Source organism: Dipodomys spectabilis, unplaced genomic scaffold (genome assembly GCF_019054845.1).
Source record: "Dipodomys spectabilis isolate Male_0828 unplaced genomic scaffold, ASM1905484v1 ptg000018l, whole genome shotgun sequence".
NCBI lineage: Eukaryota > Metazoa > Chordata > Mammalia > Rodentia > Heteromyidae > Dipodomys > Dipodomys spectabilis.
Genome location: NW_024870695.1, coordinates 2430001 through 2446409, shown reverse-complemented (window position 1 = coordinate 2446409; position 16409 = coordinate 2430001). Strand labels below are relative to the sequence as shown.

Here is a 16409-nt window from a genome sequence, read left to right as displayed (position 1 = left end):
TAAATAAATTAAAATTAAGCCAGGTATCAGTGGTTCATGTTTATAATCCTAGCTGTTCAGAGGGTGACAGTCCAAAGTCAGTCTAGGCAGATAAATCTATGAAATTCCATCTCCAAAATAAATAGCAAACAGCAAGAATGCCCCCTGAGCAAGCAAGCCAGGTAAGTTCAAGGCCCTCTGTCCAAAATAATAACAATAAGTCTGGCACCGATGGCTCACACTTGTAATCCTAGCTACTCAGGAGGCTAAGATCTGAGGACCACGGTTCAAAGCCCAGGCAGGAAAGTCTACGAGACTCTAACCTCTATTCTACTAAAAAGTTGGAAATGGGACTGTGACAGAGTACTAGCCTTTAGCACAGAAGTTCAGAGATGATGCCTTGGCACTGAGTTCAAGCTCGAGGACCAGCATCAAAAATAGTAACAGTAATAAATAATAATTAACTAAAATTTAAGTCAACCACTGACCAAATTATTCAAGGGCTCTCATCCTTGGTATTGCTGTTATTTTGGCAATATTTCTTATAGAGGGCTGTCTTATACATAGTAAGATATTACAGTATCCCTGGCATCCACTCACTAAATTCTAGGCACATACCTGCTCTGATTGTGACAAAGATGGCTACAGACATTGTCATACATCACTGAGGTACAATAACCCCTTGGAATACCACAGTTTTAGGTATTCTCGGAGAGGATTCTGTGCTGAACCAGCTGTGCTGAACCTGTCTGCAGAGACCCTCCCTGCTCTAGGTCTCAGGATGCTGCCAGCCCAGCACTAGAAAGCTGGCAGAAGATTTGGAGTTCACAGGCTCATTTGAATGTATGCTCATCCTGGCTATCAAGGACAAACCTTGATGTAGAAAAGCTCCCCTTCCTAGCCTCTTTAAGGAGAGCTCCCATGCATGCTACTGTTTGGCCTCTATACCCATGGCTTCATGTAAGTTTCCTGATGCAACAGGAAAAGGTCTTATAAGCCCAATGTGATGTTCTAAAAACATTTCAACACAACTGCCACTGCTGGTTTTTACTAGTGAAAATAATGCCCCTGGAAGTGTTGCATGAGTATCACCCACCACACAGGTGGAACAGCACCAACTAGTTACCTAGTCATTCCTCCAGTTCCAAGGTTATCTGTCAGAAAGCAGCCAATGCACAAGATCTTTCAGCCCTAATAGCCTCTGTTCAGTCCAAGACTTTCCTGGGGCTTCCCACCTCTCCCCATCCCTGGCACTGGCCCATGTCTACTACACACCACATGAAATATTAGCCAGCCCACACTCAGGTTGTCAGGAGACCACTGAAGGCTGTGAGGTATCAGCACTCCTGGCTCAATGGTCTCAATTACTGAGCAGTGATGCTTTGGATAAAGCATGTGCTCTATGTTTATGCCAACACAAAGGCTGCCCAATAGTCACCTTCTTTGTGCTGTGCAACTGAAAAAAGGGGAAGAATAAATTTTGCTAAACTTAGCTGGTCCTGAAAACAGATTTCCAACTGCAATAATTGGTTACCAAGCAAAGTCCAGGAAGCTGTTTCATGGCCCCAACTCAGCTTGAGTACAATGCAATGACCACTTGTGGTTCCCTTTATACTATTAGCCAGTTGCAGGGCTTAAGGCCAGTTAGGCCTGGGGAGGGCAGGGTAAACTCAAAAATTGTAAGATCCCAACCTTCACCCTAGGGCTGCTGTCAATGTGACTGCCAAGTCAGAAAGATGACAAGAGCAGAATAAGGTCTGTCCCCTTTAGACTTGCCTTCTACCCCGAAGGAAAAGCATGTTTCACTCTCCTGCTTCACCATCCATCAATGCTCACTTCCAACCCACACATCTCAAACTACTCTGCACCACAGGTGTCTGTATGGCAAAACCCTCAGCAGTCCATTCACTGAATATAAAACCTCACCAGAAGAACAGAGACAAAAAGTCTTTAAAAAGCAATCAATGAAGCTACACATGGTGGCATATGTTTATAATCCCAACTACTTTGGGTCAGTGAGGCAAAGATAGGTGAAATCTCAAAAAGAAAACATAGCGGATACTAGTGGCTCACACATGAGTAATCCTACTCATTCAGGAGGCTGAGATCTGAGAATCAAGGTTCTAAGCTAGCCAAGGGAGAAAAGCCCAACTCTATTTCCAACTAATTAGCAAAAGAGCTGTACTGGAAGTATGAGTCAAGTGGTAGAATGCCATCCATGAAATAAAATGACCAACCGGAGCTTGAAGCTTAAGAGTTCAAGTCCTGTTATCAGCCACCAAAAATCGGAGGAGGAGAGGTTGGAGGCATAGCTCAGTTAGTAGAGTGCTAGTCAATGAGCAAAAGCAGCAGGTACAGAGTTCGAATCCAGTCTTGGACCTAAAAGAAAAAAGGAGGAAAGGCTGGAAAGATGGCTCAGTGGTAGAGTAGTTGCCTCACATGCATGAGGCCCTGGGTTTGATTCCTCAGTACCACATAAACAGAAGAAGCTGGAAGTGAGTGCTGTGGCTCAAGTGGCAGAGCACTAGCCTTGAGCTGAAGAGCTCAGGAAGAGTGCCCAGAACCAGAGTCCAAGCTCCACAACCAACAAAAAGAAAAAAGGAAGCCGGGCGCTGGTGGCTCACGCCTGTAATCCTAGCTACTCAGGAGGCTGAGATCTGAGGATCGCGGTTCAAAGCCAGCCCGGGCAGGAGAGACCGTGAGACTCCTATCTCCAATAAACCACCAGAAAACCGGAAGTGGCGCTGTAGCTCAAGTGGTAGAGCGCTCGCCTTGAGCTGAAGAGCTGAGGGACAGCGCCCAGGCCCAGAGTTCAAGCCCCACGGCCGACAAAAAAAAAAAAAGAAAAAAGGAGGAGAAGAAGGTGAAATGGGAGATGGAGGTGAAAAAGAGGAAACACAAACAAAAGGACTAAGAGCATTGCTCATGTGTGACAGTGCTTGCCAAACATGCCTAATTCCCTGAGTTCAATTCTCAGTACCACCTCTCCCAAGAATAAAGCAACAATGTGGTGTGTGTGAGAAAGAGAGAGAGAGAGAGAGAGAGTGAGAGAGAGAGAAAGAGAGAAAGGAACAGAAACACATACAAAAAGAGAGAGACAGAGACAGAGACAGAGGATAACAGGTATAGGTTCATACTATTAATGGTCTCCAGATCAAGAGTAGAAAAAGTGTCACCACAAAGAATAAGGAAACGAACCCACTCTGGCCTTTTACATGTGAACTAGAACAATCGCTCCCAAATCCCAATGTCCCTTACAAGTTCCTTGGATGGCAGTTATCTTGTTCACATCTAGAAGTCTCTTACTCTGCCTGTGACAGGTGAGGCTAGCCTATTTGACACATGACTAGATTTTCCAGGATGGTCCCAATTTTCAAAGACTACCTATATGTATGCACATGCATGTGCACACAGTTATCCACAGTAAGAGGCAGTCTTCTACTTTAACCCTTTATAAATGCAGTCATACTTCCGCTAGGGAAGAGAAATTTCCTTTATAGAGGAAAGGCAAGAATTGGCATGAGTAGGAAAGAAAAGCCAAACACCTGTTTGGGTTAAGGGGGTTGTCCTCTGAAATAAGAGTATCACACTCAGGAAGCAGGTGAAAAACCACATTAAGTAGCAGAGTACAAAGGAGTCGTTACATCTCTGGCCTAGTGACCAGAAGAACACTGAAAATAATGTCAAATCTCTTACATTAGCCAAAAAGAAAAAAAAAATCTATACCAAGATCTAATGTGACAAGTGAAACCAATCACACTGGGAACTAACAGGCAGCCCTGGAAAGACACCACATGAACCCACCTGTCCTCACCCATACCTAGTGTCCTACTCAGTCCAAATCTCCATTGAGACCAGGACTTCCCTAATGCAAAGTCCAAACTCCTTTTGGCCCTAAACAGAAGTGACTTCCTCTCTCAGTACTTCCTCTTACTCAGGACAACAGAAGACTATGCCTCAAACCCAGAGTTACCTGGGTTTATCTGCAGAGTTATCTCTACCTGGTACCATACTCCAAACTCCCAAACAGAAATTAGAGCAGGACTACACTGACACATAATGCTGCCAATGACACCCACAGGGGACTTGACAGACGTCGGGGACAGGGAGTGGTGAGGACACTTACCATCTCATCCAAGGCATAGCGTAAGAGTCCGTGCTCATAAAGGATGAAGAACCGCCGCTGCCATTTCTGTAACAGAACAAAGTAAGTGAGTGGTCAGTGAGCCAGATCTTGCCTAGCTGAAGCACTGTATCTGACAAACTCCTATCTAAGGAATGCTGGCTTCATAGGTTCCATTTCTGAGGTGGATGGTAGGAATAGAAAGACATAAAGCACAAGCACAGTGATTCATTAGCCTTGCTGGGGGCCAGGAGAGGGACCCAAATCACAATGTCATGTGGTTCCACATGAGTTATCAAGGTTTAACAAGAAGAGTCTTTTTAGAATCTAAAAGCTTCATGGAAGCAGATGGTTAATCACATGGTAATCATCTTTCTGTATTCCTCATGGTAGTAAGCACAAAGGTGTCCCATGATATATGTTGATAATTATGGATGAATGATCCAACACTATTTGGAATAACCTAAGGATACCACTGATTACTACTTCTTAAAATATCCAGGAAACTGCTATAAAAAGGGGTGCTCTGATCATTTTCCAGGAGATATAAGGACAACCAGATTCCAGAATTCAGAGATGGAATGAATTAACAAAAATCAAAAGGGAAGAGAAGTGAGATCAGAGGGAACAACTCCACTATTCAGGGTGTGACTGACTGCAAAGGGCACTGCCACTCACTCTCTATCCAAAGGCCAAGCCACAAGGCTACTTACTGCCAACAGTCAAATGAAACCAAGGGCTAGAATGAAAAGGGCTGTGGGTGGATATACTCTTTGTGTGGAGAAAGGGCCTAGTCTACAAAACAAGGTTATGGGCTAAATCACAATTGACAGGGAATGCCATTAACCCCCGAGGTCATCGGCAGGATCCAGGACCTATCCTCAGCATAGAACTAAACAATATTATGTGTGTATAGAGCAGAATTATATCATTTGCAATAATGACTCTTCCATCAGGAACTGGAAATGGCAATTCTGCACAAACAAGAGAAACCAGGAAGGGCACTTGCTCCCTGGAAACTGCAGTCTGACTAGATCTATCTCCCACCTGAGTGGCAAGAATAGGACCTTCCTTTGCCTTAAGGCAGGAATAGGTTCTTGCAAAGAGATGTGCAGGGTTGCTTTCAGGCCAGATGTCCAGAGCAGGGCTGCCTGGACTTGTCTTCCAGAAACATTTCCAAGTTTCCAAGGCTCCTATGTATAATCTTTGAAATCTAAACCCACTCCAGAAGAGTCCAAAGACCAGAGATATAATGTCAGGTGTGTGGGTCCAGAATATGTAGTCATGAAGCCCTGTCCCAGATGGAGAGGGGGTGAGCCAAAGAGACCAAAGGGAAAGGGAAGGGAAGCTTCAAAGATGAGAAGCAGGCACTGGAGTAGTTTGTAACAAGAAGATAGATAGTGCGTGAAAAAGAAAGGACAGCATTTTAATTGGAGCTGGACCCAAAGGGGCTTCCTGGCACAAAAACAAACCACAGTCAGGACAATGCTGTTTTAACCATCTCACTGTGCCACTGTGCCAGCAGAGACCTGCCCCAGCAGGTTCCCAGGAGATAAGAGAAATAACACAGCTTAGAGAGAGGGGAGCTTAGGCCTCCAGGACCCATCCTTTCAATAGTATTCATGTGCAGAGCCTCTAGCTCAGGAGGGAGCATCAGAAGGCAGGGCCTTGGCACTGTAAGAACTGGAACACAAATTAGCATAGTGCAAACCCATACTCAACTGCTCCTTTGCCTTTCCCACTTAATTGATTTGAAAGACCAGGTGAGAGTCAACATGAGAGTAGCTCATTCTGAAGAGAAGAGTCTGCATAACATATTCTGAGACAAGTCTGCTAAATGAATGGATCTTTGCTAACCTTGGCATCATAGATAAACTGCTCAACTCCTGTCTTCCTCTCCTATTTCACCAATTTGTCCTCAAAAGAACCCTTCTCTGTGTCATTTCTCCTACCCTGAATATTCACTCTGGTGTCCTTACCCGAGACCGGTGCACTGGGTTGTCAAAATCAGTCCCATCTGGAGCCAGGAGTAACCAGCCACCATAAATGGGTTTTGCCTAAGAGAGAGAGAGAGAGAGGAAAAAAAAAAAGGCAGGTTATCAGCAACTTTGGACCAGAGTGGGAGAGAGCCAGGCAAGACAATCAGGCAATCTAACAAGCAGGAAATCACCTCCCATACCCTAGTCGCAGGCTGATAAGTGTCCAAAGTAGAAGGACATTTGAGAGTAAAAGGCTGGAGGGATTCTGCAACATCAACTGTAGAGAGGGGAACACAAAACTCCATGAATTTGAAAACCCACCAAGTACAATATCCCAGAATACACAGGCATAGCTTCCCTTAAGTTCCCAATCAAAACATCAAGATCAGAAAAAAAATGGCATTCAATAGTATGTTAATTCCAGCATGTGTTCAGCACTAAGAATGTAACACAAATGAGAACAAAACATAGCACAAAGCAGGGCCCAGAAGAGTCAAAACTCATACCAGCCAGACTCATAAGCCACCTGCTACAGCCAAGTAGTAGGATTTCAAGTCTTCATTGAGTTGTTTCTCCCATGTGAAAGGTCAACAGTTCTACCTATACCTCAGGAAATTCATGTAGTTGATGTGAATACTGATTAAGATGATGCAAATAAATCCAGGATAGGAGGGTAAAATGGTGCAACCACTTGGCAAAACAACCTGGCAGTTCTACGAAAGGCTAACCATAGAGCTAATGGGAGCCCTACCAACCCTACTCCTAGGTATATACTAGAGAGAGAGAACTGAAAATAAGGAAGCAAATAAAAACCTTTACCTCAATGTTCTTAAAAGCATTACTCACAACCATCTGAAGGTAGTAAAAGCCTATACTCTTCACCAATAGATAAATGGATGAACAAATTGTGGTCTATCCACACGGTGAAATAAAGAGGTACTGGTGCAAGCTATAGGGCACAGTATGTAGTTGAAAGCAGCCAGACACAAAGGCCTAAATGCTGTAGAATTCCCCATACGTGAAACATCTAGAACAGGCAGACCCACAGAAGGCTGATTAATGGCTCCCAGGGGTGAGAAGGGAATGGGAGGAGGGGGGTGCCTGTTAATGGGCATAGGTTTTCTTTTAGGAGTGATAAAAATGTTCTGGAATGAGATCTTGGAGATGGTTGCACAACACTGTGAATATGCTAAAACCCAGTAAATTGCATATTTTAAAAGGGTGAATTTTACGGTATGTGAACTGTATCTCAATAAAAACTGTATAAAGAAAAAAACACGGAGTTGGTGTCTGGCCCATAAAACCTCCATAAATGTTAGGCATTGTTATATTTTCAGTGCAAAGAACCCCCCACTCTCAGGCCCTGGCAGTAGAAACTCAGCATGGGTTACAGGATAGGACATTGGCTCTGTCCTCCTTTACAGCCACAATGGGAAGCAGTAACAAAAAGGGAAGTCCAGCCCACCCCCCCACCCCCACCGACTGCTATGCACACAACTATTTCTGAATAAGCCACAAAAGGGCTCCTAAATGCTTTCTTTTTCTTTTTTTGTGCCAATCCTGGGGCTTGAACTCAGGGTCTGGGCACCGTCCCTGAGCTTTTTTTGCTCAAGGTTACAGCTCCACCATTTGTGCCACAGATCCATTTCTGGCTTTATGGTGGTTAGCCCAGCCGACTTCGAACTACAATCCTTATATCTCAGACTCCTGAGAAGCTAGGATTACAGGCGTAATCCACCAGCACCCAGCTTAATTTTTTTTTTATTGAACAATCTCCCAACTGGGAAGCTTTATCACATTTAGCTGTGGAATCTGTGATTCAGAGAGGGCAAGCTGCTTGCTGAAGGTCACACAAACTCTGGGTTCAGCCAAGAATCTTCTTTTCTTGGAATCTTTTCACAGGCCTTTTCAAGGCCCCTGGAAGCACTATATTTTCCCATAAGTAGAGTGGGTAAGAAGGGCTGTGGGCCAGTAGTAGGGTGGGCTTCAGGAAGAAAGAGAAACTGCTTTGACGGAACAGCAATGAGTGCTAGCAGAAGACCAAGGGTTAAAACGACACCAGCAGTGCCCCCTTTCCCCAAGAAGAACAAGCATACTGAGTTTCTCCTCAGATCACTCCAAATGTGTACCCTAAGTGGATCCCACTGAATATCACCCACAGCATGGGAAAGCCTGAACCAGGGCCAGACCTCTCTCAGTGTGCATCCTGTACCTGGTGAACCCTGCTTGGGCTCTCCACTGGCATGCACATCCCATACCTGTGATATAAGTTCAGCAGGCTAGACAGCAACACTGTCTCTTTGCCTGACTCTGTGCCATCTTCCTAGCCTCTGGCTTGGGCTGAGGGCATCGTAACATCACCAGCTACATCTACTTGACCTTTCCCAAAAAAGTGTAGGAGAGATCATGTTCATGTTCCTTTACAACGCAGACCAAAATCTCAGGTCTGTGTCCTCGTTAGCATCATTATTCAATGAACAAACATCTACTCGGGCCTACTTGAGCTCACAGCCATGTGCTACACACAAGGGACCTACCAGTACCACCTGGCTGGACCACAATCACAAATTACAGATCAGTTTCAGAGCATGCCTTGTAAAGGGGCTGGGCGTTAGGTGGCTCACATCTGTAATTCCAGGAGGCTGAGGTCTGAGAATCACTGTTTGAAGCCAATGCAGGCAAGAAAGTCTGAGAATCTTATCTTCACTTAACCACCAGAAAACCAGAAGTAGAGCTGTGGCTCAAAGTGGTAGAGTGCTGGCTGTGAACAAAAAGAGCTCAGGGACACCACTTATGCCCTGAGTTCAAGCTCTACAACCGCATGGTAAAAGGGTCCTGGCTGGCAGAGACACAGCACAAAAACAAGCACTCTGTTAGGAGCCGACTGGGAAGCTGATGCTACCCAGTGAAACATTTACAAAAGCAAAACTTTAGCTTAGTAGGGGACTAGGATGATAGCTAGAGGTAAAAAATTTCTTTTGGAGACAAAGAAGTGTTCTAAAAGTGACTCTGTTGATGGCTGTACCTCTGAGAATAAACCAAAACCCATTGAATTGTACACTTTAAATGGGTTGGTTGTGCAGGATGAATATGACCACAATAAAAGCTGTTTTAAGCAATATTCACAAGACAATATGTTGGAAATGATCTGTACATCTTGGGGACTGGGGGGGGGGAAGAAAGTAGGAGAAAAATGAGGGCAAGGGTACCAAGTTTTAAAAGAAATGTACTTATTATCTTACTTATTTAACTGTAACCCCTCTGTGTATCCCCTTGACAATAAAAAAAATCACATAAAAATAAATAAAAATAAAAGCCGTTTTAAAGAAATCATTTACTGAGGCCTATGTCAGGCAGTGGGAAAATGAGGACAGTTCCTACTTCATATTATCTGCAGGCAATAGCATAAACTTACTTATTCCCCACTCTAAGGAAGCCAGGCTTCTGGGTGCCTGAAAGGACTGCCTAAGTTTTCAGTCAAGCCTGGGAAACTTCACTCAGAGATAAAGACAATGGTCATAAAGAGCAGTGATCTGATCTACTGTTTACAAGAAGGAGCTACAGTGGACCCAATGGGAAAAGAGAACAAGAAGGTCTGGAAGTCTGAGCAGGCCCCATGATGTATGAGGTGCACAGTTAGCACACCAGCTCCTGAAAGGTGAATCTGCTGCCTATAGGATGGATGGCATCAGGCCTAGCCCACAGCTTGAAGTAACTAGGAAATAGAGGAGGCATGGACACTCTGATGGTTGCTCTACTCAGCTATCCATGTGAACATGAAGGAGAACACCCCCCAACCACACACACACACACACACACACACACACACACACACACACACACACACACACACACACACACACACACACACACACACACACACACACACACACACACACACACACACACACAGGATTCTAGTGAGGTCACATCTGGGAGCTGTCTTTAGTCCTTCAAAGTATCCAATTGAGTGCATCCATACTATGGCCTGCTTCACAAGTCCAGAGAGCCCACTATAAGAAGATACCCACATATCCTGGTGGTCCTCCTCTGCTGCTGACTTCCCAGTTCCCTCACAATGCCTCTCTACTTGGCAAAACCAAATCATTCAAGACTCCTTTCTCAAGCGGCCATCCTGACCTCCCAGGTCAACATCTAGTGACTCACTTCTGTCATTATGACAATGATACATCTTAGAACTGATAGATGCCTTTAGTTTCATCATGTATGTAATTATACTGTTATAGCCTGGCTGTCCCCTACCCCACAATCTGTGCCCCAAGAAAGCAAGAATGGGGCAGGCCAGCTCTGGCTATGTCCTGCCATCCTAAGGCAGTCCAGAAAGGGGAGAGAAGAGAGGCAAGCAAGTCCACTGTGACTCAGCCCTAGGAGGATAGTGCCCTCTCTGTGAGCTTCTTTTTCTTTGAAAAACTTATGATCCTGATTCTAAAGCCCAGAAATATCTGTCAAGAGCAGCTGCTAAAACAAAGGAGGAGGCAACAATGCTTGATAAGAAATGTACTCATGGGGGCCGGGAAGGTGGCTCAGTGGTAGAGCGCTTGCCTTGCATGCCTGAGGCCCTGGGTTCGATTCCTCAGCACCACATAAGCAAAAGAAAAAAGCCAGAAGTGGCACTGTGGCTCAAGTGGTAGAACACTAGCCTTGAGCTGAAGAGCTAAGGGACAGCCCCCAGGCCCAGAGTTCAGGTCCCATGACAGGACCCCTCCCCCGCCCCCACAAAAAAAAATGGTCAAGATAGACTGTATGTGTAAACTGTTTCGGTGAATGGCAATTCCTTTGTACAACTACTTATAGATAACAAAAATATTTTTTTCTTTTCTTTTGTTGGTAGTGGGTCTTGAACTCTGGGCCTGGGCACTATCCGAAAAAAAAGAAAGAAAGAAAGAGAGAGAAAGAAAAGAAAAAAAAAAAGGAAGAAAGAAAGAAAGAAAGGAAAGAAGGTACTCATTACCTTGCCCATGTAATTGTAACCTCTCTGTACGGTATTTTCACAATAAAAAATTTTAAAAAAAGAAAGCTGCTATTCTCCCACTGTCTAAAAATGCCATATACTCCCTGCCACAGCAGAGCTGCTGTGTTTTAAGTTTCTTAGTGTCCAATACAAGAGGCTCATAAACAGTGGCAGGCAATAGCCCAAAAGTAATCTGACCCAGTAGGGAGTGCAACTTAGCAAGTGAAGTGCTATGCTCAATTTTGCTGTTTTCTGGCTCGTTTGGAAGAAGCAGAAACAGTAGGTGTTCACTGACGCTGGGGCTGAGCTAGGCTGCAAGGGTCCAAAGGAAGGGCTTGAGTTGTATGAGACATCCCTGTACAGCAGACTATACAGAAGAAAAACATGGCTCCAGACCCCACAGAAGTCACCACACCTCTGAATGATCTTTTTCAGTACTTTTACTGGAGAATGATACCAAATGTTTAAAGAATTAACACCAACTTCAGTTCCTACATAATCTGAACAGATGCTGGTCTCCAAAGGGGCTGCTGGAATCTACAGGCACTCTTCAACCTAAAGTCTTTTTGTTGTTGTTTTTTTTTTGGGGTCCAGTCGTGGGGCCTGAACTCTGGGCTTGGGCACTGTCCCTCAGCTCTTCAGCTCAAGGCTAGCGCTCTACCACTTGAGCCACAGCGCCACTTCCGGTTTTTTTCTTTTTGCTTATGTGGTGCTGAGGAATCGAACCCAGGGTCTCAGGCATGCAAGGCAAGCGCTCTACCACTGAGCCACCTTCCCAGCCCCTCAAACTAAAGTCTTTTAAAACACACTTACACTTACACTTACAAGGTGTTTTTTTGGTTGGTTGTTTGTTTTAAGTCGTGGGGCTTGAGCTCTGGGCCTGGGCACTGTCCCTCAGCATTTCAGCTCTAGGCTAGCACGCTAGCACTTGAGCTACCGCACCACTTCCAGTTTTCTGATGGTTTTATTGGCGATGAGAGTCTCATGGACTTTCCTGCCCGGGCTAGCTTTGAACCACGATCCTCAGATCTCAGCCTTTTGAGTAGCCAGGATTACAGTTGTGAACCGCCAGCACCCAGCTTACAAGGTGACTTTTAAACACTTAGATATATAGTGAAACAAACAGGAGACTGGGTCCAAGGAAGTACATAGTGACAATTTCACAATTTCCTTGTGTTGTCTTATCTTAGATACTAGAGAAGGTGGTAACATGGAAATACCAATGGACACACAAAAGGAACATAGAACTATAGGGTAACAATTCATAATACAGATACAAAAGTGAAGAATACATTAACAAATATAATTCAGCAACAGAATTACAGAGCTAGACAATGATGTCCATTTTCAACTCAACACAGTTCAAGAATTTTTAACCAGCACAATGAGAAAAGAAAAGGTTCAGAGTCAGCACAGGCAGGGAAGTCCATGAGATTTTAATCCAATAAACTACTCAGAAAAAGCCAGAGGTGATGCTGAGGTTCAAGTGTAGAGTACTAGCCTTAAGCAAAAAGAAGCTCACAGAGAGTGCCTACGCACTGAGTTCAAACCCCAGGACTAACACACACACACACACACACACACACACACACACACACACACACACACACACACACACACACACACACACACACACATCAGTGGTATTTGGGACAATGTGGTATGAGTGGTCAGACACATTAATCATTGTTAGAGAAAATGAAGAATTAAGTCCACACAAACACACCCAACTTAATTTCTGACAAAGGTATAAAAGTAATTCTATGGCCAGGCACAGTGGCTTAAGTGTATAACCCTCGCTACTTTGAAGATAAGAGATCAGGAAATCAAGGTTAAGGCGACTAGGGGAAAAAAGTTCATGAGACTCCATCTTGACCAATGGCTGGGCAGTGTCATATACCTGCCATCTCAAGCCACTGTGGCAGCATGATTGATGGCTGAGCATGGTGGTATGCACTTATCATCCCAGTAATATGAAAAAGCACAAACAGGAGGCCTGCAGTCCAGGTTGGCCCAGGCATAAAGTGAAACCCCACTTTAAAAAATAACTAAGCAACGCAAAAAAGGGCTAGAGGCATGGCTCAAGTGGTAGAACATATGCCTAGCAAGTGTAAGGCCAAGTCCAAATCCTAGTGTAATGCTAAAAAAAGAAAAAGCAATTCAACGAAGGACAAGACTTTGAACAGTGGTCTCCAGCTATGGTTCATCCACAAGCAAACCAAAATACCTAACTCAAAATAGAACATAAAACTTAAGCTGAAAAAATTGGATTTCATGAGGGAGATGGGAGAAGAAAGGGATAGCAGGAGAAAAACAAAGGGGGTGGGAGTAACAATGCTTGACAAGATATGTACTCATTACCTTACTGATGTAACTGTAACCTCTCTGTACAGCATCTTTACAAGAAAATAAGATTTTTAAAAAGTAGGACTTGGCTGGGAAGGTGGCTCAGTGGTAGAGTGCCTGCCTTGCATGCCTGAGGCCCTGGGTTCAATTCCTCAGCACCACATAAGCAAAAAGAAAAAAGCCGGAAGTGGCGCTGTGGCTCAAGTGGTAGAGTGCTAGCCTTGAGCTGAAGAGCTGAGGGACAGCGCCCAGGCCCAGAGTTCAGGCCTCAGGACCAGACACCCCCCCCCCCCCCAAAAAAAATAGAACTTCATTAAAATGAAAAAGTTTTGCTTTGCAAATGGCACTCATAGAAGGATAAAAGTAAAAAGATAAGCTAGAACATAGTATAAAATATTTGCCATTGGGCACCAGTGGCTTACGCGTGTAATCCTAACTACTCAGAAGGCTGAAATTTGAGGATTGCAGTTAGAAGCCAGCCTGGGCAGAAAAGTCCATGAGACTCTTACCTCCAATAAACTACTCAGAAAAAGCCAGAAATGGCACCGTGGCTCAAGAGATAGAGCCCTAGTCTTGATCACAAAGAGGTTCAGGGATACTGCCCAGGCCCAGAGTTCAAGACCCAGGACTGAAAAAATAAAATAAGTAAAAATAAAATATTTGCCAACTACCTGACAAAGGACTAGTACCTAGACTATATAAAGACCTATCAACAGTAAAAATGACATTTCACAGAAATCTATAGGCAGCAATGTCTTCATGAACATTCATCATTAGCTATTAGAGAAATGCAAATTAAAACCATGTAACAAGCCAGATGCCTGTGGCTCATACCTGTAATCCTAGCTATTCAGGAGGCTAAAATCTGAGGCTTGCTGTTGTTTGAAGCCAGACCAAACAGACAAATCTCTGAGACACTTCTTACCTACAATTAACTAAGGGGGAAAAAAAAAAAAAGCTGGAATTGGCTTATGTGGAAGAGTGCCAGACATGAGCAAAAAAGCCAAACAAGAACATGAGGCCCTGAGTTAAAGTCTCAGTACCACCACAAACAAAAAATGTTAGACAATAGGAAATGTACTCATTACCTTGCTTGTGTAACTGTAGCCCCTCTGTACAGCATTTTTACAATAAAAAAGTACAAAGAAAGTTAAGACATCCCTATACTCCTATCAAAATGGCTAAAATTAAAAAATGGCTAAAATTAAAATTAATTTTAATTTTTTGCATCCTTGCTGACAAGGATGCAAAGAGAATGTATCAGTGCTGATGAACATCAGTTTAACAGTTTCTTATAAAAACTAAACATTGAGCAGGGCGCTGGTGGCTCACGCCTGTAATCCTAGCTACTCAGGAGGCTGAGATCTGAGGATTACGGTTCACAGCCAGCCCGGGCAGGAAAGACTGTGAGACTCCTATCTCCAATAAACCACCAGAAAACCGGAAGTGGCACTGTAGCTCAAGTGGTAGAGTGCTCGCCTTGAGCTGAAGAGCTGAAGGACAGCGCCCAGGCCCAGAGTTCAAGCCCCACGACAGACAAAAAAAAAAAAAAAAAAAAAAAAACAACTAAACATTGAACTGCCATATGACCAGAAAATACACTCCTAGGTATTTATTCTAGAGAAGTAAAAACACAGTCAACACAGAAGTGACACATGCAAATGGCAACAGCAGCTTTACTTGTAATAGTTCAAAACCTCCAGTGAATGAATAGTTGTGGCACTTCATCATCCCACTGGACTCCAGTCAACAGTAAAAAAGGAACGATTAGCCAGTACTGGTGGCTTATGCCATAATCCTAGCTACTCGGATGCTGAGATCTGAGGATTAAGGTTCAAAGACAGCCCAGGCGGGAAAGTCCATGAGTCTTATCTTTGATTAACCACCAGAAAACCAGAAGAGGCACTGTGGCTTAATGTGGAAGAATGCTAGCCTTAAGCAAAAGAGCTCAAGAACAGCACCCAGGCCCCAAGTTCAAGGCTCATGACCAACACACACACACACACACACACACACACACACACACACACACACACACACGGAGGACTACATACAACACCTGGATGGCTTAGAGATCAGGATAAGAGAAGAGCCAATCCACACAGGTGATGCACAGGCAATACATAGGTGACACACAGGTGATGTGCTAGGTGACTCCCTCAAACATTCCTGAGAAGTGAAATCTACCGGAAGTGAGAACTCTGTTGCTGGAGTGCAAGACAGTAATGATAGGCAGGCAGAGCAGGGCAAGGAGGGACACCTCTGCTGCAGAGTGTCACCATCAGGGAACTGGGTGAAGAGTACCTTTACTGTTACTGTATCGAATCCAGAATTATCTCACCATAAGAGAGGGGAATCCAAACCTGTTACTTCTGAAAAGCTCCCTTCACCTAATCTACACAGTTGTACAATGCTAGCAGGAAACCTGCTGCAACCCCAGAGCCCAAGGCACTGGAGTAAGTCCTCAGGGGCCTGTTCTCGGGTGTCTGTCCAAAGCCTTCTGTAGGAAATGCCAGCTGGCAAAGTTCTAAGCTACACAACATGTACTCCCATTGGCCTGGCCAGCAGATTCCCTTAGAAGCCAGGTTCACCTATACACAAACACACCCCCACTCACCTCACACCCCCACTCTCTCAGGCCTATTTACTTAACTACAATGAGGTTCCTTTGCCACTCTCCCTTGGCAGGTCTGGATTAAGTCAGAAAGTCAACTGTCACAACCTAGCCTAGATGGGTAGGGCAGAAGCTAAGAACCTGGCCTACACTCAGTACTGTCAGCTGCACAGGGACCGTCCCCAGACACACACTATCCTCTAGACACAGTACTCCATCACAACCAGCCCCCAAGGCATCCAGAACATGACACACTAAACTCTTGGCTCCACACAGCCTGTCTGTGGCTCACAAACCAGGATTTCTAAAAGGTAGTTTAATCAGGTTTCTTGTTCCTTTGGAGTCACCCACCCTCAGAAGACATGTTAGTATAGAGCAAGTCAGTCAGACACAGAG

At 44.5% G+C, this 16409-nt stretch overlaps 1 protein-coding gene across 3 annotated transcripts in view; it reads right to left on the bottom strand.

Moving 5' to 3' along the window:
* The window catches only part of LOC122103295 (myosin phosphatase Rho interacting protein), a 144621-nt gene that overhangs the window by 106166 nt on the left and 22046 nt on the right, over window positions 1-16409 (bottom strand). For all 3 annotated transcript variants that reach the window (XM_042673833.1, XM_042673835.1, XM_042673834.1), the window contains exons 2-3: window positions 6082-6159; window positions 4106-4171 (exon numbers count right to left, since the gene is read on the bottom strand). In XM_042673833.1, the coding sequence (XP_042529767.1) occupies window positions 4106-4171; window positions 6082-6159 (144 nt within the window). The remainder of the gene's footprint in view (window positions 1-4105; window positions 4172-6081; window positions 6160-16409) is intronic.